General features: G+C 49.6%; 1 protein-coding gene and 1 long non-coding RNA gene across 8 annotated transcripts; one reads left to right on the top strand and one right to left on the bottom strand.

Moving 5' to 3' along the window:
* Nucleotides 3,128-5,022, top strand: LOC108633848. The gene is made up of 2 exons (XR_001917198.1): nucleotides 3,128-3,163; nucleotides 3,790-5,022. It is a non-coding gene; the product is annotated as an uncharacterized LOC108633848 (long non-coding RNA).
* Nucleotides 4,961-13,980, bottom strand: ZNF3 (zinc finger protein 3). Of its 7 annotated transcripts, none has more exons than XM_018039896.1 (7): nucleotides 13,868-13,980; nucleotides 12,986-13,206; nucleotides 12,503-12,631; nucleotides 10,393-10,529; nucleotides 9,310-9,401; nucleotides 8,905-9,031; nucleotides 4,961-7,196 (listed from the first exon to the last, which is right to left on the bottom strand). In XM_018039896.1, the coding sequence occupies exons 4-7, from the start codon at nucleotides 10,445-10,447 to the stop codon at nucleotides 6,127-6,129; spliced, it is 1,344 nt and encodes a 447-aa protein (XP_017895385.1). In that variant the 5' UTR covers nucleotides 10,448-10,529; nucleotides 12,503-12,631; nucleotides 12,986-13,206; nucleotides 13,868-13,980; the 3' UTR covers nucleotides 4,961-6,126. The 7 variants fall into 7 exon arrangements, with proteins under 7 accessions (XP_017895385.1, XP_013830141.2, XP_013830142.2 ...); XM_013974687.2 differs by having other exon boundaries at nucleotides 12,986-13,087; XM_013974688.2 differs by having other exon boundaries at nucleotides 12,986-13,084.

Below are 14,792 nucleotides of genomic sequence, written 5' to 3'. Positions count from 1 at the left end.
CAGCTGGCCTCCTGTGACTCCCCATTTCATTTGCAGAGTCAACACCGCGGTGTAATTAAGAGCCCAAGCTCCAGAGCCAGACTGCCTGGGTTTGAACCCTTGTTCCACTGCTTACTGTCTCTATTGTGTATCGGGTTCTCATCCATAAAAAGAGGGGTGTTAATATGACTAACAGCACATATGATCGTGTGAAGATAATGCTGACTTTCCTGTTCATGCTGGTGCATAGATGGTCAGTAAAGATACCCTGTCATGATGGTTACCGACCTCTCCTGGGGTCTCTGGCTCCCATTAGGCTGGCGTCCCCTTCGTGCAGTGGGTAGTTCATCACCATATCCCCCACGGCACTCACTGAGCTGCTGAAGAGCTTCAAGGATCAGTGGCAAGAGATCTGGGGAGACTGTGATGAGTGCCTCTGAGTCTCCTTGCTCCGTCCAGTCTATTGTGCCTGGAGAACTCCCCTCCCTCCTCTCCTTCCTTTCTTCTTTCCTGAAGAAAAGGGAATAAAAACAGGGCAATAATAGTACCCACCTCGCAGGCTGGCTACAAAGATTAAATGAGTTATCAGGTAAAGCGCTTAGAACAATTCCTGATACACAGCATGTGCACCACGGCTGGTACTCCCTACTACCTTTATTTTCCCTTTTTCTTGATGTATGTTTTTCTTCTGATTATGAATGCCATACTTATTTGTGGTAGAAATGTGTGAAAATGTAGGGAAACCCCCCCCCCACTCGAGTGAAGGAGACAGAGGTATGAACAAATGAAGAGGAGGAAGAGCAAAATCGAGCGTGGGTACAAGGTGCAGAGGCAGCTGGAGGAAAAGGTGGACCTGGTGGGGCCGGAAGGTGGCGTCCCCCAGGCCCTGGGAAGGCTCCACAGACTAGGGGAAGGCTACGGAGGAGGAGGTTTGCAGAGACGAATTAGGTGGATGGAACGTCCATCTACGCTTGTTAGGTGGATGAAGGGAAGGGCAATTAGCATGTCCAAAGGCACAAGGCATTAAGTGACATCCAGGCGCTGTCACTGCCGTTCTGCATTGCCCCCGTGTGCTGGAGGGGAGGAGGGTCGGGAGAGTGGGTAGGGCCGGGAAGTGAGAAGTCCTGTGTCGACAAGAAGAATTTAGACTCTGACCTGGGGGATGAGAAGGGGGCCCTGGACGGCTTGGAAGTGCCATCATCCAATCAGCGTTTAGGAGAGATGACTCCGGCACAGGCAGGACCAATGGGCTGGAGGAGACTTTGGGAGCAAAGAGACCTGCTGCTAAGGCTGGTGCCAAAGTCCGGAACAAGTGAAAGCCAGCCGCTGCGGAAGCCTCCGGAATGGGCCATATAGGATGGGCTGGAGACGTGGAGGGAGAGGATGTGGGGAGGAAAAGTAGCGCAGCCAGAACGACGCCCAGGTCTGGGGCTTGACAGGGAGGTTGTCGTCAGCAGCCAAAGCAAGGGATCCACGAGGGAAGCCATGTTTGTGGAGGAAGGTGCTGAGAACCCTCTGTCATTCCCAAGAAACCACACTGGTGACCATATTTATCTGTGTGTGTAGATGGTAGTCCATGGGAATTTTTATTCACTAAAAAAACCCTTCAGTTTTTCATTATTGATATATTTTAAATAATGCACCTGACTGCTTTTATTTAAGTGGAAAAACCCTTTAAACTCTATGAACAATTTGTTGTTCAGTCGCTAAATCATGTCTGACTCTTTGTGACCCCGTGGACTGCAGCACACCAGGCTTCCCTGTCCTTCACTGTCACCCAGAGTGTGCTCAAATTCATGTCCATCCAGTCAGTGATACTATCTAACTATCTCATCCTTTGCTGCCCTCTTCTTTTGCTTTCAGTCTTCCCCAGCATCAGAGTCTTTTCCAATGAGTCAGTTCTTCACACTGGGTGGCCAAAGTATTGGAGCTTCAGCTTTAGCATCAGTCCTTGCAGTGAATGTTCAGGGTTGATTTCCTTTAGGATGGACTGGTTTGATTTCCTTGAAGAAGAAAAAAGAAATCTTTGGGGAGATTTTAAAGACAATCTTTAAAAAAATAAATAAAATAAAGACAATCTTTTAATCAAAGAGGAACAGTTTGCTAAGCTGTTCTTTTCCATCACCACCCTGTTGTTCACACTGCTGGCAACTGCCATGTTCGGGTAAAACCAGGCTTTTCCCCTACTTGGAACTGAAGACAGAATATTCTCTCTCAGAGTTATTTCAGTTGGAGCTCAAAGGACAGGTGTAACTTAGAGTGGGCAGGAGGCATCAGGGATAAATTTGCTGTGCTATTTTTATGACTGATAATATCCCTGCGAATCACTCACAGGTGAGAAGGCAGAGCTAAGGGTGGGAGGCAGGAGCGCACGAGGGGGTGGCACTCAGCACAACTTAACGTCCAGCGATTTTGCCTGGGGCAACAACCAGCCTCCCATCCCTGCACACAGCACCGTGGAGAGAGCCATCTGCCGAGGGATACTGCCCCAAGTGTCTGCACTGAGCGGAGGTTGAAGATGCTTTCCAAGGCCCTCCTGGATTCTAATTGTCATTGGCTGGAGGTAGGGACCTGGAGCAGAATGCAGGGGGATCGAACATGGGGTGTGTTTGGGACTCATTCATCCTGCTACTCGATGCGACAGACTTTTTGCTTGAGCAAACCTTTGGCTTCCAAACCTTTTCTTAGGCCCCTCTGTGCTCTTCCTTGTAAAATCTAGTTTTAGTGAGTCCCCTGCCCTTCACGTCTGAACCCCCTTAATATCTAGTCATCCTGCACCAACCCCCTAGGGAGATGTCCAACCACCCTGCCCTTTCTCCAGAAGAATCCTGAGTCAGTTTAGCCAAACCCCTCTGACCCCTAAAGCTTCCCCTTAGAAAGTTCCCATCCACTGACCCCCTCCCTGCTCCTTCACTATAAATCCCCACGTGGCCATACAAAAACCACTTGGGAAAGGGTCGGGAAGAGTATGTGCCATGGGTCTGCTTCTATTATGACCTTCACTTGGAAATCCCCCCGCCTCCATGACCTCAATTCTGAAACCTTCCCCTGTGACAGCAATCCATCTTTCCCCCTCAGGACTTGATGCTGGTCAGATGTAGGAGGATGAGAATAATTAATCTTTTAAATTATTTATTTTTTGGCTGCACTGGGTCTCTGTTGCTGCTCCGAGGCTTTCATTGAGGTGAGCATGGGCTGCTCTCTAGCTTCCTGGCGCACAGGCTTCTCAGGGAGGTGGTTTCTTTTGTTGCAGAGCACGGGCTGTAGGGAGAGGGCTCAGTAATTGGAGAGCAGAGGCCGTTTCCCTGTGGCATGTGGTATCTTAGTTCCCAGGGATTGAACCTGTGTCCCCTGCATTGGCAGACGGATTCTTAACCACTGGACCACCACCTCAGATGTTTTGACCTTGAGCGGTTTATAGAAATTCTGAGAGGGGCCAGTTTATGGGGGGGGTGGGGGGGGGCGGGGAATGTATCTGGTTTGAAAGAAACAATTGGAAACTTTTAAAAGGCCCAAATGTAAATGCCCCCGTTTGATGAGACCAGAGACTGGAGGTTGGGAGAGATCAGGACCACGTGTGCAGATGTAAAAATTAATTGAAGGTAATAATTGAGCTCATCGGAGTAAATGGGTTCCCAGGGTAACAGCATAGGCACAGAAAGAGACCACTGATACCGTGACTGAACAGTGAGGAATGCAGTTAGGGACGGAAAAGAGCAATCAGGAGAGAAAGGGATGCATCATCACAACACTCAGGCGAATCAGATGTTATAGCTATTTCAAAGGGGTTTTTTTTAATGTATTTTTCAGGCAGTGGCCCTGCTGAGTCTCAGGTCCCCCTGAGAAGTTCTGAGGAGTGACGGTCATGGTCTTTTTGGAGTGGAGGCGGTCAGCGCTGGGGCAGAGAAGGGACTGAGCCACCCCCCAACCCCCCCCGCCATGCAGTGATGGGCCATCACCCAGCAGCTCCACGTGCTCAGTCTCTCCCAGAGCTTCACAACTGCAGCTGCACGTGAGGAGCCAGGCACCTCCTGCCTGCCACTTCCTCTCCTTTACCACACAGAGCCTAGTAAGGCCCCGCTCAACGTTTAGCTCCTAGAAATGTTCTCCATTTCACGACCAGTTCTTCTCAATGTAAATGTTTAGGAGCTCTACCCTCAGGAATTATACTTCATGGGTCTGACTCGAACTCCGACACCTGTGTGACTAGCAAGTAGCCTAGTGACCCTGCTGTGATGGTTCACGGTCTGCACTTGGAGAAACAGTTAGCCTCGTCTGTGGCGGGTGTCAAAGAGCCAAAAATGGTGAGTTTAAACAATTTAAAACATATTAGATGGCCAATCACAGTATATGATCCAGAATTTTTCAGAGGCTAGAGTTCCAGACATTTCCTCATCTTCTCCATCTCAGCCTTCTTCATGACTATAACCCCCCACCCCCTGCCAAGAGCCAAACCAAGAAATCTCAATGTGCCTATTGTTTTGTTTTGGGCTGTGTGGTATGGCTTGCAGGATCTTAGTTCCCCAACCAGGGATTGAACCTTGCACCCAGACAGTAAGAGAACCGAGTCCCAACACTGGACCTCCAGGGAACTTCCTCGCTATGTCCATTGTGACCCAGCATCTAATGAGGCTCCTGTCAAGGGCCCCACATTCAGAAGCGCCTTTCCAGTCCTGGTTGCTGGTGCTGAGTACTGCACCACAGAAAAGGACATGCAGCACGTAAAACCCTAAAGGCAGGCGTTGAGCGTGTAAGCGGCCATGTGAATGAGACTGCCCGTGTGTGGCGTGAAGTATGCCGTGTGCAGAGGACAGGCTGGGGTCAAGGGAGGGAGGTTCCAGGTTTGAGATTAGAGGAGAAATAAATGGTCATTTGTAAAAAGTTTTAAAGATTAATTTTTAAAGATTCCATTCATAGTCACTAATGTTTGCTTAAACTGAAATAAATTTGGCCCCTGCACAAAGACACACTCAAGCCATCCTTCTGAAAAACTATTCTGTTTAATAGTGCATTTCATTTATGCTACAGATGAGCAGGACTGGGAAAACAGAAGGAAAGTCATCCCTTCTGCTGGGAAAACTTGGGGAGCTCATCCTAACCCAGCAAGGAGCCCTCCGCTATGCTCAGGCCCGAGCTTCCTCCTTGGGGCTTTGCTCTCTGCATTCACACTTGGCTGCTGATGTCAGAGGTGAGGTCGGGAGAGGTCTAGCGGCTGGGGCCAGAGGTCATAGGTCTCAGAAAGCAGGGCAAGCTGGCTGAGCGAGCTCCTTAAAAGCATCCTTGGTAGCTAGGGGTTTAGCTTAAATCACTTTCCATCACAGGAGTGGCCGGAGGAAGAGGAGGAGAGGAGGGAAGGAAAATGGAGGCCAGTGCTAAGGGCTTTGGATCCTTCCCCTCAGGTTATGCTCAAGGAGGAGCTGGGCTTTGCAACTGGTCCTGTCATAAAAGGGATGAGCGAGTTCTTCACCAAACGCGTGGAGGTTTGGTCTTGCTGCTCCAAGAGCCTTGGAGGATACACGGTCACTACAGAAAACCTCTCTCAGTGTTCCCCCACACCTGCCCAACGAAATAACAAATCCCTCAGCACCAGATTTCCATAACTAATGAAGTCAGGAAACAAAATAGCACATTCCTTATCAAAAGGAAGAAATTCCTCATCAAAATTTAAAGCTGGATTAGAAGCAGTGGCTTTGAAATGCAGCCTCCATTTCCCCTTTCTAGCACGAAACGCAACCCAGAACGTTCTTTCCACTTTCTTCTGTGCTGACTATGCCAACTCCAACTAGAGGAACCCCTGGAATTTTATTCCTACTGTGCTTCCATCCCCACTGTGGAAAGGCTCTTCTGGTGTGAGAAAAATGATCTAGTGCAAACTTCCCCCCCAAATGGAAGGAGACTGGTCCCAGAGATTCCTCTGCTCCCAGCGCTCTGTCCATTGCTGGCAGCCTAATTCTTCAAGGCTGGAATCATTCCTGGGAAAAATGACTAGGTTGCTAATCACTGGGCCAGGATGATTTGCCCAACAGGCCCCGTTCTCTAAGGTGAAAGGCTGGAGTTGGAAGGGACACATCCTAAGTTCATACTCAGGTAGTAAGGCAGGAGCTCTGGAGACTCAGAAAGTGAGGAAAACCGGCGTGTGGCTCTCTTTCACGTAGATTCTCTGATATTTACTTCAGCAGTAACTTGGAGGGAACTTTTACTCACTCCCATTACATTCAAAGGCTTCTCTCCAGTGTGAATTCTCTGGTGGCGAACCAGAGCGGAGCTGTACCTAAAGGCTTTCCCACACTCACTACATTCATAGGGATTCTCCCCAGTGTGGATTCTTTGATGCTGAATAAGGCCTGAGCTATAGGTAAACTTCCCTCCACATTCCATACATTCATAGGGCTTCTCTCCAGTGTGGATCCTCTGGTGCTGATAGAGGTGTGAGCTCTGGCTGAAGGCCTTCCCACACTCGTTACATTCATAGGGCTTCTCTCCAGTGTGGATCCTCTGGTGGTGAATGAGGGTGGAGCTCCTGCTGAAGGCTTTCCCACATTCGTTACAAGCGTATGGTTTCTCTCCAGTGTGGATCCTCTGGTGGTGAGTGAGGGTGGAGCTCCAGCTGAAGGTTTTCCCGCACTCGTTACATTCATAGGGCTTCTCTCCCGTGTGGATCCTCCGGTGGAGAATGAGAGCTGAGCTGCAGCTGAAGGTCTTCCCGCAGTCATTGCACTCGTAAGGTTTCTCCCCAGTGTGGATCCTCTGATGCTGAATAAGGTGTGAGCTCTGGCTGAAGGCCTTCCCACACTCGCTACATTCATAGGGTTTCTCCCCGGTGTGGATTCTCTGATGCTGAATAAGGTCTGAAGTTCGATTAAAGCTCTTGCTACATTCATCACATTTATGGGGCCTGTCCCCCACAGGGAGTCTCTGATGGGAAATGAGGTTGGCGCCCACCGTGAAGCTGTCCCTCAGATCGCCGCACTTCTCACTTCTCCCTCCTGTGGGGGCTCGCTGCTCCTCAGCTGCCACCTGACCAAACTCCTGCATCTTCCTATTCAGTCTCTCTCCAGAGGAGCTCCCCAGCTGCCTCTTCAGACTGACTTCTTGTTCATAGGCTTCTTCAAACTTAAGACCCTGAGAAATATCCTTCTGGAATCTTCCCAACAGCACCCCGTGTGATCCTCCATCTTCAGAAATTTCAGAATCAGGCTCAGTTCTGGTCTCACCATCTGGCACAATATAGAACACAAATATCACTTGTTCCTTGTGGAAAAAAAGGCAAAACCAGAGACAGGCTCATCACATCATGTTCACAGGCTAAAAGCACATGCCACTTATCAATGTGCAAAAAGGCCTGCCCAGGCTATGTGCAGCTGATGCAGAATAAGAGAACTGGGCCAAAGAAACGGAAGGAGAAAAGAAGGAAAATCAAGAAATAAGCTGGAAGTGAAGAGAAAACTGGATCAGGCAGAGGTAGGGAACCAAAAAATAGGAGAGGCAGGACAAACTGTTTAATGAAGAGACAAAGTCCTAGAGGTCAGAGGCTCAAGATAAACTGGGAGATGGTGACAGCCGGGCCAGTGAGAGGATGAAGGGGAGTGGGTACAAGAAACACAACACGGACCAGTCTGTCTCCCACAGGAAGACACAGCCAGGTGTGGAGAAGCAGCAGCAGATCAGGAAGCCACAACAAGGGTGCAGCCCTGCAGCCCCAGGGAAACAGGACACTCTGGTCCGCAGTCGTGTCACCTTCACCAAGTCCATGGGAACAGGCAAGAGACAAAGGTCAGTCCACCTCCAGCCCTGGGCCTAGAACACTGTGCTAACTGAGCGGATTTGTAAACAGTTTCTATGTTTGACTTTGCCATTCTCAGCGCTCTAGGGTTTCTAAGGGAACTTCAGGCATAGAGGACAAGTGGAAGGGGTCCAGATGGTTAGCATGTTTAGTCTGTCAGTAACTGAAGGAGTCAAGGCAGGGCAGTGAGCATTAGGGACAGAAAGAGCTGTTCCTCCCTCACCCGAACAGGTGCCTCTCAGGACCTCTCTGCTCTCAGTTCCCTTCCAATCCAGGCCCCTCAGCAATTCCTCTCACTCCAGCCCAGAGATCACGTCAAAATTCAGAAAAGGGAATCCTGCTCATGGGGAAAGACAGGACAAGGTTTATCCTGTTCATACCAAACGGCCCAGAGCTCAATCCCAGACCCAGGACCTGCAGGGGACAGAGAAGACACACAGGGGGAGGCCTCACGTGGGAGCAGGGAAGACCCTGGCCTTGCCCAGGAAAACGTCCTGACAGTGGGTGAGGGGGAAGGAAGGAACAGTCCACAGGTTTAAAGGTTAAGAAGCTAACTGCTCCCTGACACAAGGTGAAATTTCTACAAGGGCAGCAGTTACCCGAGGTCCATCCACAAAGCAACAGGTCCCTAGAGGAAGTCCAACAGAGAAGGGGAAGAGCCTGACAGAGTTCCAGAATCTTCACTTGGGCACAGAGCAGTGCCTCACATGTTCAGGGATCCCAATGTGTGAATCTTTTGAGAAAATCTCTAGGTTATATATTAATGTTAAGTCCTAAGAATAACATGAGAAAAAGTAACAGATTGAGAGTTTAAAGGCCAGGGCTCGGGTCCAGCCAGTCACTAGCAATATGAATGTATGCAAAGCATTTAAGACTTCTGAGCTCTCTTTCCTCACCTATAAAATGAGGATAATTCTGGCTGCCTCAACAGCTGCAACATTGTGAGGGCTGAAGGAAAGACCATCTGTAAACACTCTTAAGGAGCTACAAACTGCAAATGGGAGTCACTATCATTGTTGTCAGAACTTTCTGAGACGAAGTCAGTCCTTAGATAATGATTTTCAGTGACTCAACTGTTACTAGCAAAGGAGGAAGCCAAGGAAGGCCAAAAGGGAGTCTCACTGAGGAAGCATCATTCCTACCCAGCGAGAACACGTTGCCGTAATTCTCCAGCATCACGTCCCTGTAGAGGTCCCTCTGGGCAGGCTCCAAACGCTTCCACTCCTTCCGGATGAAGTACACAGCCACATCCTCAAAGGTCACCAGCTCCTGAAACGACACATTCTCGTGTGCAATTTCTGGTTCAGGGATGAGGCTGGTAGAGCCAAAAGCTAATTCGGGATGGGGTTGAATAACACTTCCTAATATTTGGGAAGTGGGAATGGCGGTCAGGGTGGAGGAAGACAGAGGAGAGGCTGAGACTAAGTGGAGTCCATGATTCCACAGGGCAGTCCCGCGGTCCTGACAGGGGAAGCACAGAACGGGACGTTGTTGCACAAGAGATTTCCGCACAGCGGGAAGGGAAAGAAGGGTAAAGCACGGCTCACCTGGGCCTTGGCCTTCAGGAGCGCAGCTGCCAGCATCTCATCCCCCAGACCGCCCTTGTCAGAAAACGCGGGGCCTTTTGAGGAAGGAAGAGCTGAGGACGAGAGGGTCCGTGAGAGCCGCTCTGCACTTGAGCCGCTCCACCTGTTATGGAAACTGCTGGGTCCAGGCCCACGTAGTGCCCCCACTCCTACACCTCTAGGTTCACTCCCTCTGCCCCTGGAAGAGGTGCTCACGGCCAGCGTGAGCCTCGCGGCCTGAGCAGAGACGCCCACAGCCCTGCTGACCCTGGCTCTCTGGTCTGTCCCAGGAGGCACCAGCTATCCGGTTAGTGTCTCTTCCATCGTTCTCCACATTTCAACTCAATCTCCTGGACTTCTTACCCAGAGGAAAGCTAGCTTCACTCGAACTCTGAAGCAAATCATAATGCCCACGATTCTTATTTTCTCGATCCCCAGATCAAATCTACACACCGTAAGCGTTTCCCATTTCTGTGCTTGATTATGTATCTTTTCCTGTAATTCTTAAGTTAACATATTGGTCCCTGAAAGACTAACTCTCTGGAGATACTAGATTCTGCAGAATCATGCAGATAAAAATGTTTTTAAATGCGTTTTCCTGATAAGCATGGGAATAATACTTCCTTGGACGCAAACTGGCTCCAAAGTTAGTGGCAGTCTATGAGAACAAAATACAAATACTTTTCACGCCCTTCCTCTTCCTTCTACCCTTTTTGCCTGTGATCTGCAAAATAACTCCCCAGAGCTCCCCTAAGCACATGCTCCAGAAGAGCACAAACCAGGGCTGTTACAAAGCGCCTGGAAAATGGCAGTTTGGTGATTGTCACAGTTTTCTAAATGCTGCATGAGGAACCCACAGCCCTTAAAAATATCTCAGCTATAAAACCTATCAAGCTGTACTTAATGAATGGCTTCAGTCAGCATCCCCCACTAGGATGGGAGTTAGTGAAAGGCTAGGACTATGTTCTCTCCAGTCAGGATTCCAGCAGTTAGCCCAGCCCCTGGTGAATGAGCGATTTCAATGGGCGCCTGCTGAATAAGTGAATCAAAGAATAAATTCCTTACTGCTCTCAAGCAAAGCCTGAGGTTCCTGAGATACTCGATCAGCCTGAGTTTCCATGGGTCGTGCTAGAAGCTCAGATCTCTGGTCTCCTATTTTCAGAGTCAGCAGGAAGCAGGTTTTCTATGAGAAGGTGGAAGCACTGCAGAAGCAAAAGTTCAAGGTTCAAAGATAATTTTTTAAAAACCCTCCTGCATACAGAAAGAGGGGACCTAGCATTTCAGTTAGTACCAAAACAGCAAGAGGAAATGTAGTAACTGGGACCAGTCTTTTGGGTCAAAGGCCCAAGTTCCTGGACAACATCCCACTTTAGGCTCCCCAACTCACACTGGGTGGAATTTCTAACAACAAAAATGGAGAACACAGGTGCCAAATGATGCCATTAACGAAGTTAAATACTAAGCAATTACTCAAATGAAGGACAGTGAAAAAAGAGTGTTACAGCCTGCAAAATGTATAAGTATCAAGTTTTAAGTATACTTGGAATAATGGATAAACTAACATATACAGATTTTTTTTTTAATCCTCATAAACATTTTTCTTCTACCAAAAAGAAAAAAAAATTTTTTTTACTGTGGTACATTTCTAGCTGTTATAGTAAATGTAGATGCTCTCTTTAGAAGAAAAGGGGCCAAGAAATAGCCCCCAAATAACAGATATTACAGTATACTTCCAGAACTTCCAGAAGTTCTCTGTCTCATTTTACAAACCCTGTCTCACAGAACTAGGACAGAGAGCTCAGATCTATTAAGATAAATTCGGGAGTTCCCCAGTGGTCCAGTGGTTAGGATTCAGTGCTTTCACTGCAGTGGCCCAGGTTCAATTCCTAGTCAGGGAACAGAGATCCTGTAAACCATGCAGCATGGCCAGAAAAAAAAAAAAGATAAATTCTTCCTCCATTTCTCCCTGAGACAGTTTTCCGTTTTTAGTCTCAGTCAATGGTGGGATGTTATTGACGGATCTGGGCCTTTCTGTGGTCCTTGTATAGTCTCATCACAGGGTGTGGGTGGGCATATTCGCCAGGTTCTGGGAGACTCGTCCTAGGTGCTGCATCTCCTTGTCCGGAGAAGCAGCAGCCAGCCTGCCTTTTTAATCTCCCTTCTCTCATAACAGATTTCCTTGGATCAGAATGTAAGTCCCTGAAGCAAGAACCAATGCTTTTTAAAAAGCCGAATATCATTTATTGCTGCGTTTTTATCCCTACTAAGTTCCCTGCGCCCTGGTTGCCATGGCAATCAAAAGAGGTCTGTTCTCTGTTGCTCCAGTGAATAACAGTGAATGTCAAATTAGTACCTAGACTAAGATTTGAATCTCAAGTACAAGTCTGTCCTCAAGAATCAACGGGTTGAGAAGAGTGCAGCAGTCCCCAGAGCAGCCTGACACTTAGGCAAGAACCTAAGGGAAAACCCCTGGATTTTGGCCGCCTCCCTCTCTTTATTCATCTACTCATATAACAAACATCTGTTGAGTGCCAAGTACATTGCAGGGTACTCCTGAAAGGAGTGAAAAATCAAGAGTGACTGTCGCATTCACGTAAGATATACAAGGAGCAGGGCCCCCTAGAGTCACTCAGAGTTTAGAGAACTCTAGTCTTTGGGCAGCAAGGGGCTATAGAAGGCCCATCACAGTGCCAGGATATGGTGGAAAGCAATCCATCAGGCATGAGCCAGGCCCACTGACAATCAAGGTGACACACCCTCTTGCTATCATCACCCTCCCAGCTGGGGCCCTCAGCTTTTTCTCAGAGCCAGCCATCTTATTCTTCCTACTGCCCAACTTAACAATCTCCAGGACTGGTTATAAGCAGACACTCCCAATAAATCCACTCTCAGTCTAAACTCTCCTTAGAAAGTCAGAGACTCAGACTCCAGAGAAAGAAGTAGCACTCCCTCCTCGCAGCTGGGTTAACCAAAGCTGGAGCTCAAAGGCATACTGTTGAGAACAAGTCCCCAGTGTCTGGATCACTGAACAATGTTTCTCACAGAAAGAAAAACCTCCATTGTGCCTTAGAGCTTCAGGTCCAGGCAGGGCCCTTCCCCTGCTCCACTGCCCATGTGACCCCCTGCAGTGCTCCTGGGGACTAGGAAAGATGACCGGGCAGTGAGAAGTCTTTACCTGCTGGACTCTTTCCTTCCTTCTCTGGAGTCAGTCTCTAGAAGGCCAGAGTAGCAATTATTGGGAAACTGGCAGCCTCTGTTCAAATCCCTGGGAGTTCAGACTTTAGTTGTTATCAGTGCTGTAGGACTAAGGAAAAGAAAAAGAAAAAGGAATTTCAAATGTTTATGTAAACTTCACTTCTAATCTAGATATTTGGAGTTAAGAGAAAAAGACAAAGGACCTATGCTAATAAATACTGATTAAGACCACAGCTGGTATTTGTGTTGCACCTTTAGAACTGGAAGGAAATCACGGTTCTCCAGGTCAACCTCCCACCCAAGACAAGAAACACCTTCTCAAGTTCCTAAGGTTCTGGCCGCTAACTTGCTACTAGACACTCTCAGCTACTTCAGGGAGTCTCTCCCACTGCCATACAGGTAAGCCATTAGAAAGGGCTTTGGATGCTTAACTGAAAAAAAAATCTACCCCTTGGACTTTCACCTCTCAGAGTCCTAGTGTCCGGTGTGATAGAACCTTCTCCTTCCGCAGGGCTTTCCACAAACAGGTGAGACCAGATGATGCCCACTCTCCACAACTTCTCTTCTTGGGGATAATAAATAGGTTTAGTTCCTCTAAGTGCCCCACAGATTTCAAGTTCAGGGTCCTGCTTCTCCTCTCCATGAGTTTCAGAAAGGAAACACCCGGTCTGTGTTCAATCCCAGCTGAAAAGCGAATCAAATCAGGGACCTAATACAGCTGAAATGGGACCCAGTTGTACACCTCTCCGAAAAAGACTCGATTTACTGGGCGCCAGGGGGATTCTTCTGTCATCTGAATGGTTCTAACTGCGCTTCCTGCTGCTGCTGCTAAGTCGCTTCAGTCGTGTCCGACTCTGTGCGACCCCAGAGACGGCAGCCCACCAGGCTCTCCCGTCCCTGGGCTTCTCCACGCAAGAACTGCGCTTCCTAGAACCCCTCATTCTCTGGTCCGGTCCCAGCTGATTAAACCCTCCCTCCCGCCGGGAGCGCGGATAACTGTTAACATCATATGAAAACGTCTCCGGGAAGGACCAAGTTAGGGTCGCTGTCATCGGCCGTTTAAAGAGAGGGATGCCTCTCCAGCCATACTGGAACTTTGAAAGGCTGGAGCCGGGCGCTGTCGCAGAACCAGAACCACAGCCCCTTTCCTCCCCCGACGCAGGGCCGGCAGTGAGGGGCGGGGTGCCGGGGTGCCGGGGTGCGCAGAGTTGGCACCGGCGCCCCCCCGGCACCCTGCTCCAGGTGGTCCTGGGGACCCCGCGGGCCGCGGCGGCAGGGACACCACCCCTTCTCCGGCGATCACTGCCTCCGTCCCACCTCGAGCCCTGGGGGCGGCCGGACTCACCCTGGGGGCAGGGACGGTAGATTTAGGGGACCGGACACCAAACAGGCCCTGTTGGACACTGTCACGGACCCACACACCGGGGACAGAACAAAGAACGGAAGTTCCCTCCGTTTCGCTTCCGGGTCGGCCTTAGTCACCCCCTCCACCATCCTGGATGTCCCCCCTCCATGTCCACGTGTTCCCTCTAGGAAAATGGGAGGTCTTCGCCTCTCGGTGGTTTGCTGACTGGGCGCGGGGCCCCAGCGCTGAAGCGACACGGCGGGCCTGCCGTCTCCGCCCTTCGCGCCCCCTGCTGGCCAGGCAGGGAGGGCGCCACCGCGCACCTGGTCTGCGGCGCGCCTGCCCGGCTGGGGAGCGGAAGGCCGGGCGCAGGGAGCCCAGTGGGTGCCGGCTGTGTGCCCGTGTGGTCTCCCCTGGGGCTGCCGAGGGCCAAGCCAAACGCCCTGGGTCCAAGCGACCCGAGTCCCCAGCTGACCCGCGGCCAACAGGAGGACGCCTGAAGGATTCGATATAGAAAACACCCATATTTGAAGTTTATGCTTATGCTTCCAAACAGACCACGCTTATGCTTCCAAACAGACCAAGTTCGTGTAAAAGTGCCTCCTTTAAATGACTAAAATCTGAAGAAAACCTTCTGGCCCATCAGAGTTCATGTGAGGACAAAAACCTGTACAAGTGATGCGAGCAGAAAAGACTTGAGAAAGTTACCGATCCAGGTCCACCCAGATCCGAAGAAAACTGGTGAAGCGAGAAGAAAGTGTGAAATACGTGAAACGCTTGAGGGAAGGAGGGGCAACGCTTCGTGGTTCACTCATGTTTATTCCCTTCCAGGAGGAATCCTGGAAGTGTCGGAATCAGATCCTTCAGATTATAAACAAAATGAAATCTTGTGATCTTCTTGATTCCCCTATGGCCCTGCCTCGCA

This window comes from Capra hircus, chromosome 25 (assembly GCF_001704415.2).
Source record: "Capra hircus breed San Clemente chromosome 25, ASM170441v1, whole genome shotgun sequence".
NCBI classification, from domain to species: domain Eukaryota; kingdom Metazoa; phylum Chordata; class Mammalia; order Artiodactyla; family Bovidae; genus Capra; species Capra hircus.
The sequence above is the reverse complement of the archived record's forward strand: the minus strand, read 5'-3'. Positions and strand labels throughout refer to the sequence as shown.